This window comes from Seriola lalandi, unplaced genomic scaffold, assembly GCF_002814215.2.
Source record: "Seriola lalandi dorsalis isolate HSWRI2012SDOR001 ecotype SW California unplaced genomic scaffold, Sedor1 jcf7180002054575, whole genome shotgun sequence".
Taxonomy (NCBI): Eukaryota; Metazoa; Chordata; class Actinopteri; order Carangiformes; family Carangidae; genus Seriola; species Seriola lalandi.
This window is the reverse complement of record NW_019525128.1, coordinates 771,635-788,372: the sequence shown is the minus strand read 5'-3', so window position 1 is coordinate 788,372 and position 16,738 is coordinate 771,635. Positions and strand designations below refer to the sequence as shown.

The window sequence follows — 16,738 nt, the reverse complement described above, 5'->3', positions numbered from 1 at the left end:
GCACAAGTGCACAAGTGCAATGGAGAGAGACAGCCCCCAAAAAGAGAATGGTTTTGCATGTGGTGGCCACAGACAATTGCTGTAGTTTTGTGTTTTGCCGGTGTCCTTGTCACTACTGGTAGCATGAGGCGGTACCTGCAGCCCAGTCAGGTTGCACAGGTAGTCCAGCTCCTCCAGGATGGCACATCCATACGTGCAGTCGCAAGAAGGTTTGCTGTGTCTCCCAGCACAGTCTCAAGAGCATGGAGGAGAGACCAGGAGACCGGCCGTTACATGAGGAGATCTGGACAGGGCTGTAGAAGGGCATCAACCCAGCAGCAGGACCAGTACCTGCTCTGTTGTGCGAGGAGGAACAGGAGGAACACTGCCAGAGCCCTGCAACATGATTTCCAGCAGGCTACTGGTGTGCATGTTTCTGACCAAACTGTCAGAAACAGACTCCATGAGGGTGGCATGAGGGCCCCATGGCCTCTAGTGGGACTTGTGCTAACAACCCAGCACTGTGCAGCTCGACTGGCATTCACCAGAAAACACCAGAATTGGCAGGTCCACCACTGGCAACCTGTTCTCTTCACAGATGACAGCAGGTTCTCACTGAGCACATGTGACAGGCGTGAAAGAGTTTGGAGACACCGTGCTGAACATTATGCTGCCTGTAACATCATCCAGCATGGCCGGTTTGGTGGTGGGTCAGTGATGGTCTAGGGAGGCAGATCCTTGGAGGGTCTCACAGACCTCCATGTCATAGCCAACGGTACCCTGTTGATCATTTTGGTTTCCATTGACCGTTGTTATGTAATTTTGTTCATACGATGTACATCAGTAAAGATTTTTTTTTTAAACTATTTTTTGTATATGTATGTATGTATATATTTATATACTGTATATTAATCTGTTATTGGATGTTAACGGTTGGTTACAACTCCAGGTTCAGATTATGAACCTGGAGTTTACTGAATCTGCTGATGTGGGTCTACCAGCTTTTAATGTGGGTCTAGTCAGGTCAAAGGAGGACTTACTGAGAGAAGTGGGGTCAAATGTAGGTCTACTGGGGTCTAATATGGGTCTGAGGTGGATCCACCTGGATTTGGGGGTGTTATGTGGGTCTAATGCAGTTTCATACATTTAATGTTGGTCGAGTGTTTTTGTTGGTATCTGGTGTGAACATGTTTAATCATTACAACTTAAACATATAACAATGAAGCTTTTTAGAGTTTTAAAGTAAGTTAATATTCAGTGACACTGAATTTATTATGTTTTTTAAAAAGGATCCTGATGTTAGTGAGCTGAGGTGAGCTGATGTGAGCTTGTTTCTTCTGTCTCTGCTGTTCACAGTCAGTGGAGTCAGTGGTCAACATAGAAAATATATTTTATTGGACAGACACAATCTTTATATCAGCATTTCTTTTATCGTAATCTTTGCACTGCTGTAAAACGTTGAGCGTCTTCAGATCTGCATTCAGCTGCACTGGAGTCTGAAGTCTTTGTGTCTCTGCTACAGTCTGATGTGACTCAGGTGTGGTTTCTGAGACCACCCAGGTGTGAACTCTGTGATCTCAGGTGTGTTCAGCATCAGAGGAAAGGCTGGTTCCTCTCTGCTGAACATGAAATGTCGTCTGCTCACTCAGGCACCTGAGTGCACCTGGACCACAGCCAGGATCTCTGATACACCTGAACTTACCTGAGTTTACCTGAGTTTACTGCCTCTGTGTGGACAGCAGGTCCACTGACTTAGGATCAGTCCTACACCTGACATCACCTGACTGAATTCACCTGAGTTTATCTGGTGGACTGACCCAGGATCTGATGAATCTGTTTTTGTCCCTTTCAGGGTGAACCTGGTTACCGTGGAGAAGATGGACTTCCTGGAATGGTTGGATACCCTGGAAATGAGGGTCACCAGGGGCCACTAGGAGAGAAGGTAATGCCTGATTCTTCTTCTTATTATTATTATTATTATTATTATTACTACTACATATTATTATTATTATATTATTATTTCCAGATGAATGACTATACATCTGATTTTGTCTGCAGCTCAAACACAATGGATTTAGATTTGATTTACAGATTTTATTGATTACATATCAGAGGTCAGAGACCAGATTAACCTTCTACAGGGCCCAAAAATTTGTTGTTGGACCCCTACTGGCCCCCAACAGTTTTTGACTGTTGGCCAGACAAAACGAGAAATGTCAATGTTAACTTGAGCTTAATGTTTTGATGGATGATTTCAGAAGATAAGTGCCAGATATATTGATAATGTCCTGTGATGGAATAATAGTAACAACAATGATAATAATAATAATAATAATAATAAAAACTATTTATATAGCACCTTTCAAAACAAAGTTAAAAAGTGCAGAAATAATAAAAAAACAGAAATGCAAATAATAAATCCAAAATAAAATAAACTATAAAATCCAAATGTATATAAAATCCAAACTAAAATATACAATAAAAACAACAGTCAATAAAAGGCCATGCGATAAAAGAGAGTCTTAAGTAGAGATTTAAAAGAAGATACAGAGTTAGCCCACCTGAGGTCTGCAGGTAGCAAAGGCCCAGTCACCTTTGAATATATGACCGTACAGAGGTTTTCTGGGTGTTAGTTAAATCACACAGAAAAAAATTGATGTAGTTTGATAAAAACACAACTTTACAAGAAACTATTTTCACAAAGAGAGACTTTGACTGTGTCTTAAATCTTAAGCCGGACTGTGGTACAATGAATTCTGGTAAATTAAGACTTTTTTCAATATTAAAAAAAGGAGGAACGTCATCCAACGGCTTTTTTACTCTTTTTCTTCTCTTTGCTTTCTCATAACAATGTAAGCAAACCAGAAATTATGAGCCATGTTTTCCTGTTCTTTGCGGTTGGGTGCTACTGGTCAGCGCAGGTGTCATTGATTGTTAACATGGTAACATTTGTCTTAGACCTGCGTTAGTCTGGGGGTAAGATGGATAAAGATCATTTTTTTGTCTTAAAATGATGTGTGACTGCTCTCAACTTCTGTATGAACACAACTACACTGACATTTTTAAGCTGTTTGTAAAACCACATGAATTTTAGTCAGAATTCTTCAGTATGATGATTTTTTTCTCTTTTGTTGTCCTCAGGGTGAACAAGGACCAGCAGGAAGTCCAGGACTGAAAGGCTCTCGGGTACGACTGATAATTACGACAATGATGAATTATTAAGATTTTCTTCCTTTATCAAATATCCCAGCGAAACAGTGGTTAAAGTCTGGTGCTTTTATGCTCAATTCTCATTTGAAATCTAAAGTTTATTCCAGCTATGATTCTGTCTCTGACTCTTTTTCAACCTCTTTAACTCTTCAAGTCTGCATTTTCTAAGACTTGAGCATCATGTTGGACACATTTAGCCAGAATTCATCCTGACAAATCTGGTACCTTTAAAAACTTGACTGAAAACAGGCTCAGAGGTGAAAGAAGGAACCAGAAAACATCATCAGTCAGTAACCATCTATCTCTCTGTGTTCTCCAGGGTCTTCCAGGGAAACCAGGTTTCCCAGGACCTCCAGGACTGCCGGTAAGAACATTCACATAGTAACCGTGAACAGACAATAAAGAGAATTTAAACCAGAGGCCCTTTATATATTATGCTACAATACAACACACATCATATCAGTGGTGATCAGAAAGTGTTACATCTTGTCAAATCATTTCCGTGTATTTGAACTGTAAAAAAGTTTGATCTATAGGTGAGTGAAAACTATTGTTTCTACTATGTTTCAGATGATTATACACCAAGGAAAGCATAATTATTTTAAATTCCATTTTTGTATTTTTGTCAATAGATCGCCTAAATCACACTGGTCCTTTAAAGAGCATCAGAAACAAGATCAAATATTCAGATTTAGTCTCAACGCTTTAACAAAGATTTGTACAACTCACTTACAGACAAAAGTTTAGATTAGAAGAAGAAGATATTTTTCAGTGTGATGCATTGAACATTTTATGAATTATTATTGTTTCTCAGGGACTTCCCGGGCACGAAGGACCAATTGGACAATCTGGATTCCCAGGATGCAATGGGACAAAGGTAGAGATCATCGCATTTCAGTTTGAATCCTGACTGACAGGTTTGTGGTAGAAGTATGGAAAGCAGAGAACACAGAGACACAATCTTCTTTAACTTCAGGCAAGGAAAGTTTTGGGCTGGAGTCAAACAGTATGTGCTAATTTAGTTAAAATTCAAAATATTTCTTTATAAATGATCAATTGATCAATTAAAGTCAATAACAACAGATACGTTCAGGTGGTTTCTGCTTTTCTTCCTGTAGAAAGTTTAAGTTTTGTGTTTTCTGTGTTTAATCAAATGACCATAGCAGATCTAGGATCAGATCATATTTTAAGATAAAAACAGTCCCTCCAGAATGTTGCAATTTTGCAATCGCAATAATTAATACAAATTCAACCAATCTCATTTGCATTTGCAATCTGCATTTTTGTCCAATCACCGCAACTTTTCCGCAAATTTGATAAAAAATCATCATAGTTTCCCGTGAGTTGAACCAATCATACCAGTCCCTGTGCAAAACCTTGATGTATGTCACCAAAGTAATTTCCTTGTTTCTGGTTTTGAAGCATGTTGTGAAGCTGCAGACATGTGTGACATGAACATCTCAAATTTACCAACAAAAATTACTGTAAATGACTGTGTAAAGCAATTCCCAGATGTTTTATATGAAAGCAGGGTTAAATTGTTTGTACCACGTGCAGCATTGTGGTGGAGTCATAGGTGTAGAGCTGCCGGAGCCGGAGGGCGACAATATGGTACTTTTTTTCTCCTGATGAAATAAAATACCAATAGTTCAGATAATCCAGTTGATGTTTATATAGGTTTTGAACGGGTGAAGATCCAATCATCACTGAAAGTGTGTCATGAAGCAAATTGATAAAAACGAATGAAATGGTCAGAGTTGTCATATTGACATTTGACAATATTGATTGATTTCCAACCATCAATCACGCATCAATTAACACTTAGGAAAACTTTCCACCTTAAAAGTGTCTGATAGCTGTCGGTAGCCTCTGAGCTGCTCAGTGAATTAAATTGTTGATCAGTAAAGATGAAAAGACAGAAAGCATCCTTTCATTCATCATTCATTTGTCATGAATTAATATTTATTTTCTCCCACATCGCAATTTTTAAGAAAAATATGCCACGAAATCAGGTATTTCTAGCCCGCAACAATCACAAGAAAAGCCTGTGAAATTCAAAAATCAATTATTCGCCCAGGCCCAGTTAGTCTTCTTAATCCACAGTAATGATGTTATCTGGCTGTGCAGATCACTACAATGATGATGGACAGGAAGATACACTTGTGTATCATCTGCATAAAGATGCATGGATGAATCTGCAAAGGGGACCTACCTGAGACATACTACACTGACACTGATTGATGCACTGACTGATTGATTGATTGATGTATTGATTGATCTCTTCCAGGGAGATGTTGGATACCCAGGATTCCCTGGGGTTCCAGGGGCTGCTGGCCTTCGAGTAAGTCTTACCTGAACACAGCAAAGATTGGCTGCTGTGAAGACTTCCTGTTTCACCTGTCAGCCATTTAGATTTATCACTGCAGGCTGAAGCTAAGCTAGGATAATTAGCTGTCCTAAAGCTAAAGCTAACTGCGTTGATGTGTTTCAGGGTCGACCTGGACTGCGAGGTACAAAGGTAAGAGAGCACATCTGAACACATTCACATACTGTGATAATAAAACCCTGTATCTCCAGGTCTGCACATATGGTTTTCAGCATTTATTCCATATGTTTTTAATTCTTTCATAAGTATTTTCAGACATTTTATTTGTCAATATAGTCACACAACAGAATTATGTTTGGTGCCTCAGAAACCAACAGTTATAAAATGAAATAAATAATAGTAACAAGAATATATACTAGAAGACAAAATAAGATAAATAATCGAGAAAAGAAACATAGAAAGATATATAGTCAGATAGAATGTTAAAATGTTGACATTGTGACATCTGTATATATATAAATATGTATAAATAAACGAGGACTGGTAGAGGACAGTATAAAGGAGTATTACACAACACAAAGGGGACAGGAAATTTGGGGAGATGAAGGGTGACATGCTACAGGGAACCTCAACTGGACTCAGACTGGGGAAATGGTCACCCCCTCATCTTTGTCTTTCAAAACTCTGTGAGAACAAGCTCCTTCTCTGTTGACTGTTCCTGTTTTGGTTTGGTTTTAGGGAGAGTCACTGGTCTACCCCATCACTCAGGAAATTAAAGGAGCAACAGGACCACAAGGACCAGATGGAGAAAAAGTCAGTGCCAGACATTTTAGAAAAGACAAAATGACAAAACTCTTCTGCAAACATAGCAGACTGTACAGACTGATGGGCGTCAGTACTGCTCACATGACAAAAACTGATCAATTATTATTGCAAATAATGTTTTTTTATTTAAATCCATCCATAGAATGCACCCAGCTGCTCTTTTTCTGATGTTAAAGGCTGAAAAACATTTACACATATTGTGATTGGCTGTTTCTGTTTCAGGGGCTAAGGGGAGATCCAGGTCAACTAGGACTAACAGGACCAGCAGGACCCTCTGGAATTCCTGTATGGTTCAAATCCGAGACAAACTTTATTTAAACATCTATAATGAACAGCACTTCCATGAACTGACGTCATCTGTTATTTGTTTTTTTCTTTAGGGAAGGTTGGGGTTGCCGGGATTACAGGGAGAGAAGGTAAGTGTGCTGAGAGACTGAACTGATCTGAGAGCAGCTTCTAGTTGTGTTTGTAGATTTCACCATCATCATCATTTTAGTTTCACTCATCAATAAGCTTCATCACTAGAGATACTCTGACACTATATTTTTCCTTCCTGATACCTGAACTTGTGTATCAGCTGATCCGAAGTTCTGATCGGGTACCAACAGATGTAAACTACTGGCCATATATGGATGTGATATAATTGAAATAAATCTAGGCATAAATAACACTTCCTACACTAGAGCCTTACATACTGAACATGTTGACTTTTTACTGGTGGGACTCTCGAGTGGAACATTTTGCCCAATTGCTAATGTTTTGCTAATGGCTAACACTACACTACAGGACATCACTTATTCGCTACTCTAAAACAGTAGCTACCAGAGGCTGCACAGAGCAACTTCCTGTGTAGGCTACTGTTTTAGGGCAGAGAAGAAGAATTGATATCTGAGAAGTAAGTAAGTAAATAATTATGAAAGGTATGATTAAATAACGTGGAATCAGATCCTGTATTCACCAATACCCGATCCAGTATTTTAGGCAGCGTCAGTGTTTCGGAATCGGAACAAGTCTATTCATAACCAATGTGATAATCCCAGGTCAAAAATAACAATCAAACTCTGCCCTCAGCAGCTGGCAAATGTCGATGTGTTGTTTGATTATAAAGCAGGTCTAGGTTCTATATTAATACTGTGAAAGTATCAAAGCCTCAGTCCACAGGGAAATGCGCACAGCTTGTATTTAGAAATTGCCCTCAGCCATGCCCCAAAACCCACCCACCTGGACCCACCATCCAGCTGTGCAGGATTTCGTTTCTCTGAGTATTTTCCTGAAAACTGATATATTTTTATTAGATCAATCAGAAACAGTCAGCCAATCAGAAGAGAGGCTCAGAGCCTCCTCTTTTCTGATTGGCTCAACGACCTGTTGTTACTAGAGTTCCAGAGAGAAGCCTGAGAGAGGAGATGTAAAACTACACTGAGATGGTTTTTGGTTCTTTAAAACCACAAATGTATCTTCTTATGGATCAACACTTCGGATAGAACACAGGAGAAGAGGAAAATATGGTTGTTACCATGTTCATACAACTTAGTAACTTGTTGACAATTAATATTTAATAATATAAGTTATTATCTTACCTACACCAGGAAATATCTTGTTTGAAAAGTTGGTATCCTGTTTGGGTTTTGAGCCTCTTCATTTTTATTTACCTATCATATCAATAATCAATAATCACATGTGATTGTTGGTTGAATGACCAATGTGCTGTTGGATCATGTAACTTCAGTCTGGGATCATCATCCGGTCCTGATGAGGCTGTGCTTCTGTTTCAGGGTCAGGAGGGACCCAGTCCAGTGATCCCGGGTCCTCGAGGACTGAAGGTGAGCTGGGTCCAGAACTGAACTCATGTGTTAATGATAGAAACAGGGTTGAATGTCATGTCAGCAAAGACAGGAGATAGAACATGGTAATACAAACATCTGTAACCTGTGAAACACCTTTGTAACCTTCATCATCATCATCATCCTCACCTTCATCATCATCATCATCAGCTGTGCTTGGTTTTCAGGGTGATCGTGGACCTCCAGGGATTCCAGGACAGAAAGGAATCAAACTGTATGCTGAGGGACCCAAAGAGCTGAAGGTCTGTCTGTCTGTCTGTCTTTCCGTCTGTCTGTTTGTCTGTCTGTCTGTCTGTCTGTCTGTCTGTCTGTCTGTCTGTCTGTCTGTCTGTCTCCTTCTCTATCTGTTTCTCTGTCTGTCTGTCTGTCTTTCTCTCTGTCTCTCTCTCTCTCTCTCTCTCTCTGTCTACGTCTCTGTTTGTCTCTGTCTGTGTCTCTGTCTCTCTCTCTGTCTCTCTCTGTCTGTCTGTCTTCACTGATGTCTGTCTTTCTGTATATTTCAGGGAGAACCAGGTGACTCTGGAGATAAAGGTTGTCTTGGACCTCCTGTAAGTCAAACCTGTCTCACTGACTCAGTCTCATTCACATCAGAAGAGAGAAAACATGTTGATTATTGTTTGGATTGACTGATGTGTGCGTTTTTTTTCTCCTCCAGGGTGTGCGGGGGAGACTGGGGGTGAAAGGACAGAAGGGAGAACGAGGTGACCCCGGCTCACTGGTGAGAAAGACTGTTGTGACCTGAAGTTCAGCAGAAACCTGAACCTGTTCATGGTGGTCTTACGTGCTGCTGTGTGTGTTTCAGGGTAAACAGGGGAAGGACGGACTCATCGGAGAGCTGGGATCTCAGGTAACTCACCTGCTGGGCTGAGACTAGATAAGCACTCTGTTACTGGTAACTAACTAGTTCTAATGTTCTCCACCAGCTTGTTGACACACCCTAACATGAAACTCTGGTCTGTAATAAAATGTTTCCCTTCACACACAGCTGCTACAGTCACTCTGAGTCGTAGATCTCTTAAACTTTAGCTACAAATGTTTAAAAGGAGACGAACCGAAACATCTTCAGACAGTCTCTACTGTCGAGTTCATAAACCACTGACAGAAACATCCTGACTGACTGAACCTCTGTGTGTCTGCAGGGTGACCCAGGGGATCGTGGGTACCTTGGTCCTCCAGGTATTGATGGAGCCAGGGTGAGTACTGTATAGTACTGCAGTACCACACTACGTGCTGTTTCAGATCCAAACCTGCTCTGTTTACACAAACTGTGCTCTGTGGTGTTTTCAGGGGGAGAAAGGTGAACTAGGTCCTCCAGGTCAACCAGGAGAGGTGAGTGACGTTTCTTTCTCCGCTGAATAAAGCTGAATGATTGAATGCTGTTTGTTTGTTATTGTTGTTGACTTGAAGCTGTTTGCAGTCAGTTAATGTGTCACTCATGAAGCTAATGAGTTGCAGCGTCACCGACCAACAGACCCAGCAGCAGAAGTCAGTCTCCATGTTCAATATGTGTTCTTGTGTTTGTATCAGATGGTCTGGAATCACAGATTCCTGAAGGGCACCCTTGGTGACCCTGGGCCCCATGGACCCCCAGGAGCCCCTGGAAAACGAGGTATCAAAGAGTCCAATCTGAAGAGTTAAAAACACAGTGGAGGTTCACATCATTTTATATGTTTACCAGTGTCTGTTCAATCTGTTTGCAAAGTTGGACTCACAACACAGGAACTCAATCAGGTTTAGCTGAAGGTTTGGTACTCAGGTGAGCCATCAGACAGGAGAGTGGAGACAATGAGACACAGGTGCAACACATGAGGGCGGGGCACACAATCACAGAGACGAGAAACACACCAGGGCAGTATGAGGATCTGAAACAAGTGGGAAAAATAAAACAGGAAATACTGTAAACTGGTGCCTCACGTTCAATAACTGTTGTAACAGCTGTATGAAGGAAAAATCAGCTGAAGACAATAAAAATAACACATTCTATGTTTTATAAAATAACTAAAAAGTGCAATGGGACATGAAAATAAAGGTGTTTGCTTGCGGGGGTTATCCCCCACATTGGGCAAGGGTGGGGTACACCCTGGACAGGTTGCCGATTCATCACAGGGCTGACACACAGAGACAAACCACCATTCACACCTACAGTCAATTTGTAGTTAATTAACCTAATGTGCATGTCTTTGGACTCTACAAAATAATAATTAAGATGACCATAATAATGATAATAAGCTAATCAGATAAACTTCACATCTGTTCAAACACTGATAATTGAAGAATTATGGATTATAGATCACTTCTCTGAACATCTGTACTGAACCACAGTCCTTTCAAAGCCAGAGGTGTGGTAACTCAGAAATGTTCTTCTCTGCTTCTTTTAGGACTCATTGGTTTTCCTGGACTGCAGGGCGAGCCAGGTACACTCCACCTGTTCTCTCTCTCTCTCTCTCTCACTTATTGTTATTGAAAATAAAAATCAATAATGATGATAATGATCAGGTTGCACAGTGTTTAGAAATATTTAGGAAATATTTAGGAAATGTAAAAGTATCAATATATGATAAGGAGAAGAACATATTTAATGAGGTGTTTTGTTTCTTCTTTGGTGACAGTAAAATAAAATAGTCTCTTCTTCTTCTCTCAAGGTGTGGCTCCTATTGGGCCACCAGGACCCCAGGGGCAACCTGGTTTGACTGGACCCAAAGGAGAACTAGGAGAGCCAGGGCCTATCATCATCGGGCCCCAAGGACAGACTGGAGTCCCAGGAGGTCAGGGAGCTGAAGGAGAACCAGGAGAACCAGGAATCCCAGGTAATATAAACGTTATATATTTAGAAAAACAAAAATTTAGAAAAAAAAAACAAAATATATAAAACATGCATATGTAACACAGACAGACATGTTGTTTTCTGTCTGTCAGACTTCGTGCTAGGAGATGTTGGTCTTCCAGGACCTAAAGGTCCACCAGGCCTGTTGGGACTTCCTGGGACCAGAGGGCAGAATGGACAGACAGGTGAGTGGGTGAGATGAGAGGGGAGTTATGATGATCACATGACATGTTGACAGTATTTGATGAACTGGTCTGGTGATGGTGTTTCTGTAGTCATATGTCCAGTCGGTATTAAAACGCCAATTTTAAATGGAAGTTTTGAATGGGATTTTTAATTAAGACACAAAACTTCTGATATACACACAACTGTTAATACAACACAATCTGTAACAATCAACACGTTTAATTTTAACAACAGAACATAGTTAATCAGAGAGGGAGAGAGAGAGAGAGACATGCTTCACTAAAGCTCTCACAGAAATGACAATTTAAATGTTTTTTGAACTGAGATAAACCTAATACATTTTGGAATTAAAGCTGCAAGCAGCGATGAACGAGCCTTCCCACTCCTGTGCACCTTGGGGGGGCTCGTAGTGCGCCATCTGAAGTGGTCGCACATTGTAACGACAAATTAACAGCAAAATATCTCACTTTCTGTTGGGTTTAGGGTATGGGTTGTACTTATTTTATTTTTTTGTAGGTTTTGACATGGTACATGTGCCTACCAAGTTTTGTGCATGTCGGTGAAACTCTGTGCGATTTATGCAACAATAGGTGGTGCTATCGAGCCATTTTGCCACACCCATGGGCGGGATCTATGAAATACGTAAATTTACACCAGGCCTGACGAGTGTGCAAAGCTACAAGAGTCTGGGAAAGGCCTCAAAAAGTCTGTTCATTAGTAAGAATAATAATAAACACCACAGTTACAGGGTCCTCGCACCCTTTGGAGCTTAGGCCCTAATAATCTAAACTTAAAAATAGGACAACAGTAAGAGTTTTTGGAATAAATACATTTGGAAGAAATGCATAGTCACTGAGAAGCTAACTTGGCTAATGTGACAGCTAATCTGACCAAAGAAGTGCGGGAAAGTGCGGGAAAGCTCCAAAGGACTGGACACCAAACTGTAAAACAGCTCTTCTTTCACTCATATAAAACTGTATAGTAGTAAGGCAAGCACCGTCATATTTCCAAATATCCTATAAAAACATTCTTCAAGATATACAAAGGGTAGTCTTATGCTAACTTCAAGCTAAGTAGCTAAGTAGCCTGCTACGTAGCAGTAGCAGAGGGAGCAACATGTTTAAAAATAATCTAAAAAAGTCTCCCTGGGGTTTAAAACTTAAACTCAAAATAAGACCCATTGTGGTGAGAGAGTGACACTACAGAATAAAACCAAAATATTTTTTTTTTTAAACTTTCAAAAAATTTCAGGCTGATAAAAGTGTTTTTATCTCCAAAATAAAAGCACCGTTCTGGTTCCACTGTTCAGGAATTCCATCTGTATTACCACTATTTATTGCATGCTTTATTTTGATAGGTAAGGCCTCAACAGACTCAGAAATTTTTTATGCTCTTTAAATTGTGACCCTGTGTATTCAGATACTAGATATGAATATTTCAGAAATCACAACTATAAAATGTCTCAACCTAAATACTGTGGTGGCATCATGTTTAACCAGTACCATACCATAAGTATGTAATACATATACTGTATAATATATAATATAATAAAGTATCTAATAATTGTTAATGAATCTGAAGGAGAACATCAGAGATGTTCATTTCAAAGTTAATTTATTAATTCATATACAGTATATTTTTGAAGAAGGAGTTGAACCACAAATGGTCCAGACGTGGGCCAGGATACACCAGGAACAAATGATATAGATGAACATTACAATAGAAACATCAGGGCAGAGACATTAATCACATTTTAACAGTAGTATGCATGTATTCCCTCCAAGCACAGGCAGACACAAGTGGTTTTCTTGCTACTGATGTATTTGATGTATTAAAATCCACCATGAAAACTAAACACAGTAAAAGCATATTAGGTCAACAACACTTAATGACAATAATATAAGGCAAAACAATCAAATACCACATTGGCTGCATGCTAGGTTAAAGGGAATAAGCTTCATGTCTGGTCTTCCTTACTTCCAATGTAGTCAAAAAGTCTTATTTATGAGAGAGCAGTCCAACGGAATTTCCTGCGCAACTTAGAGCCTTCAAAATCAAAGCACGATTTCTTATTTTAAAGTAAACAAAATACAAATGACAAATGGATCCCAAATAAATGACAAAGAATGAAATTGGTCTTATAAAAGTGTAAATATTATCATGTTACACTGTAGTTTGTGTTTTACATACACATGCGTATTTACAACACTATCATAAGATAAAGTACAGTTTAGTGTGATACACTTTGATATTGGTATGTCTTGGATAATTGATTGATTGATTGATTGATTGATTGATTGGATGGTTGGTTGGTTGGTTGGTTGGTTGGTTGATTGACTGATTGGTGTTTGATTAATTGACAGGTGAGAAGGGTGAAATGTGCTCGGTCTGTCCTGTTGTTTCTGCCGCACCTGGACCTCCAGGTAAACCAGGAGAACCAGGTGAAAACGGGCTGCTAGGTAAGAACTTGCCTGATGTAATGATTGTGTTAACTATCCTATGATTAACAGTTAGTCAGCAGCCCTATGTTCTATAATAAAGCTCTGTTATATACTAAAGTAAATGTTGTTAGTTTTTGAATTTCAATTGTTATTTAATGAACACAGTGTGAGAATAATGTAACTGACCACAACCAGCAGAGAGCAGGATCTAGATTCAGATTCAGTGTAAACCTGTCGGTCTATGTGATGTCATTCTGTTTCCAGGTTCAGATGGTTTTCAAGGACCCAAAGGTTACACAGGGGTCAGAGGTATCAGAGGACCACCTGGTCAACAGGTGAGCTCACCTGCTGAAACTCTCTGACGGTCACACATGTTACATGTTCAGAGATGGTCTGTGTGTTTGTCAGCTTCTCGGAGCCTGTGAAATATTTTACATTTCAGTCACTTTATCGCAAACTGTTCTACAGTTACATACAGTTAGTAAATGCTCTGCTCTCAATGAATCTGAGCAATGACCAGGTGTCTAGTGAGAGAGCTAATCCCAAAGGCAAAATGACGGAACATATTACAAAACCCAAAACCACAGAGCTGCTGTGATCCTCCATCCTCAGTCTATGAAATAAGCATGTTTGAGGCAATAAACAAGTAAACAACAGATTAATAAGGTTTGTTATTCTTACACTGATAACAAATAAACAACAAACATGTGTCTGTCTGTCTTGAGGGCCCCTTTGGTTTCCCTGGTATCCCGGGGCAACCAGGACCTGTTGGTGACCCGGGGGTCATGGAGAGAGTGGGGCAGAAGGGTGAAGAAGGACTCCTGGGGGAGCCAGGACCACCAGGTCTTGAGGGGGCAGACGGACTTCAAGGAGTACCAGGACTGAAAGGTGTTCCGGGACAGAAAGGAAACCCTGTGAGTGTAGTATTCATCCTCTGTCCAGTCCAGACCAGGTCTGAGAGGGGGTCGGTCTGTCGCTGGATCACAGACTGAACTTTGACTTCATGGTTCTTCTTGTTGTGTCTCTCCAGGGGCCTCCAGGACTGAAAGGTGACAGGGGCCCAATCGGGGACACTGGTCCTAGAGGACTGATAGGACAGAGGGGACCTCCAGGACCTTCAGGTATTGGCGCTCCAGGACCTCCGGGACCTCAAGGCAATGTGGGAGTCCTGGGACAGCGAGGAAGTCCTGGAAAACCAGGTGAGAGTGTCCAGGTGTAGACGGGACTGGAGAGGGGTGGGGACCTGAGCTAACAGCCGGTCTGTCTGCATGTTGTTTCAGGTGAAAAGGGTGCTCCAGGTAAAACTGAAACAAACCCAGGAGAACCAGGACAGAAAGGAGAGAAAGGTTTATCTGGAAACCCAGGACCTGAAGGTAAGACAGGTTTTTCTCCTGGAGTGTTCATTTTAGAAACAGGTGAATTTTATTTTAAATTCAAAATCTGAGAAAATCAAGTCATAAAAGCCAAGGGCCATACAAGATTACCATACAGGCAAACTAGGATAACACCTCAGAAGAGCCCCAGTACTGCAAGGGCCCCTCAGAGGCTCCATCCTCACAGTGTGCTGAATGTTTTTTTGGAAATATTTGTGACTGAAGAGCAAACATTGTACTTCAACTAACATTAATAACGTTACTAACATTTAGAACTGGTAAAAGGAACCTTATTGTAAAGTGTAAAACACATAATCATTTATTAATGAGTTACTATAAGGCTTCTTTTACCAGTTATAAATGGTAGTAACTCATTAGTAAGATTAATGAGTAGTACATATTAACTTGATCTTGCCAAATAGTAAGCCTGAATCAGTGTATGAAAACTGTGTTATAACTTGTTTATGATTGTTTATTTATGATTTTGATTTATAATTCTAATCTTATTGTAAAGTGGTAACAAAATTTGTAACTGCTCTCACCTGGTGACTATCAGTCTGAGGCACCGGGAACTAGAACAAAAAGTATGACAACTCTTCTCTTGTAGATGCACCAATGAAAGTTGAACTCAGCACTCAGAGACCAGGAAACACTGACTGACAGATTACTAAACTGATTTTTTCCCTAAATTAATCTGAGGGGTTGATCTGTAGAAATATCCACTGATGAACCTGTTGTATCAGTTTTATCTGCAGGTTCTCTCTCAGTTCTATCTTTGCACATTTACCTGCTGACTCACCTGTGTGTTCTGCTGCTCTCAGGTGGGACAGGACCTCCAGGTGCTCCAGGATCTGTTGGTCCAATTGGAGAAAAAGGAGATAAAGGATTCTCTGTGCAGGGCCCCCCAGGCTTCCCAGGGGTGAAAGGTCAGTTTAGGAACCGTGGTGAAGACAACAGTTCACATCAACGGAAAATGATAAATAACAACAACAACAAAAAAAACTATTTGTGTTCATCTTTAGGACTCAAAGGCTTTCCAGGAGCACCCGGTTTATCAAGTTTTGGTATCAAGGGACGAGCAGGGCCATCGGGCCCCCCAGGGATGCCGGGTCCAAAGGTAGTGTGGACTCATACAAACAGGAAGCCCAGTTTGATCTCAGTAACCAACCAGAATGCAGAGTTTCATCATCCTGCAGGGATTTTCATCACATACATGAGCTGAGGTCCTTAAATACACAAACAAAACTATGAACAAAACAAAAGAGAAAAGGTGATTTCACTTAATCACACTAATCTGACCTGCTGCCCCTAATCTGAGTCAGTTTAAGTGACTAAAGCTTGTTTGGTTGGTTTTAGGAAACCAGTTTAACACAAAAAGAGGTTTTATTAAGTAGATTATATCATCTTCAGCACTTCACCTGAGTCAACCTACATGTGAATCCCAGGTTGAGCCAATCACTTACAATCATAGGTGTAGTGCTGCCGGAGTGCACCAGAACGACAGTTCATATAATCCGGTTGAAATATAAATTTTTAAGAGCTTGAGGATCCAATCATCACTAAAGCATATGTCATGTAGAGGGCTAATAAAATCAAATTAAATGATCAAAGTCTTCATATTGACATGTACAAGGTATATTGATTAATTGACGTGCATGCATTGAGTCATGGTACGGTAGCCTCTGAGCTGCTCGGTGAATTAAATGGTTAGTTAGTAAAGATGAAGAGAC

General features: G+C 40.3%; 1 protein-coding gene across 1 annotated transcript in view; it reads left to right on the top strand.

The window, feature by feature from the left end:
• The window catches only part of col4a3 (collagen, type IV, alpha 3), a 61,373-nt gene that overhangs the window by 8,269 nt on the left and 36,366 nt on the right, over nt 1-16,738 (top strand). The window contains exons 3-29 of the mRNA XM_023417501.2: nt 1,832-1,921; nt 3,121-3,165; nt 3,509-3,553; nt 4,004-4,066; nt 5,477-5,530; nt 5,681-5,707; nt 6,254-6,328; nt 6,563-6,625; nt 6,721-6,756; nt 8,116-8,163; nt 8,352-8,426; nt 8,688-8,732; nt 8,840-8,902; nt 8,987-9,031; nt 9,324-9,377; nt 9,472-9,513; nt 9,712-9,793; nt 10,563-10,598; nt 10,827-10,991; nt 11,101-11,193; nt 13,558-13,653; nt 13,900-13,970; nt 14,361-14,549; nt 14,666-14,834; nt 14,916-15,008; nt 15,830-15,934; nt 16,031-16,125. Of these exons, the coding sequence (XP_023273269.1) occupies nt 1,832-1,921; nt 3,121-3,165; nt 3,509-3,553; nt 4,004-4,066; nt 5,477-5,530; nt 5,681-5,707; nt 6,254-6,328; nt 6,563-6,625; nt 6,721-6,756; nt 8,116-8,163; nt 8,352-8,426; nt 8,688-8,732; nt 8,840-8,902; nt 8,987-9,031; nt 9,324-9,377; nt 9,472-9,513; nt 9,712-9,793; nt 10,563-10,598; nt 10,827-10,991; nt 11,101-11,193; nt 13,558-13,653; nt 13,900-13,970; nt 14,361-14,549; nt 14,666-14,834; nt 14,916-15,008; nt 15,830-15,934; nt 16,031-16,125 (2,064 nt within the window). The remainder of the gene's footprint in view (nt 1-1,831; nt 1,922-3,120; nt 3,166-3,508; nt 3,554-4,003; nt 4,067-5,476; nt 5,531-5,680; nt 5,708-6,253; nt 6,329-6,562; nt 6,626-6,720; nt 6,757-8,115; nt 8,164-8,351; nt 8,427-8,687; nt 8,733-8,839; nt 8,903-8,986; nt 9,032-9,323; nt 9,378-9,471; nt 9,514-9,711; nt 9,794-10,562; nt 10,599-10,826; nt 10,992-11,100; nt 11,194-13,557; nt 13,654-13,899; nt 13,971-14,360; nt 14,550-14,665; nt 14,835-14,915; nt 15,009-15,829; nt 15,935-16,030; nt 16,126-16,738) is intronic.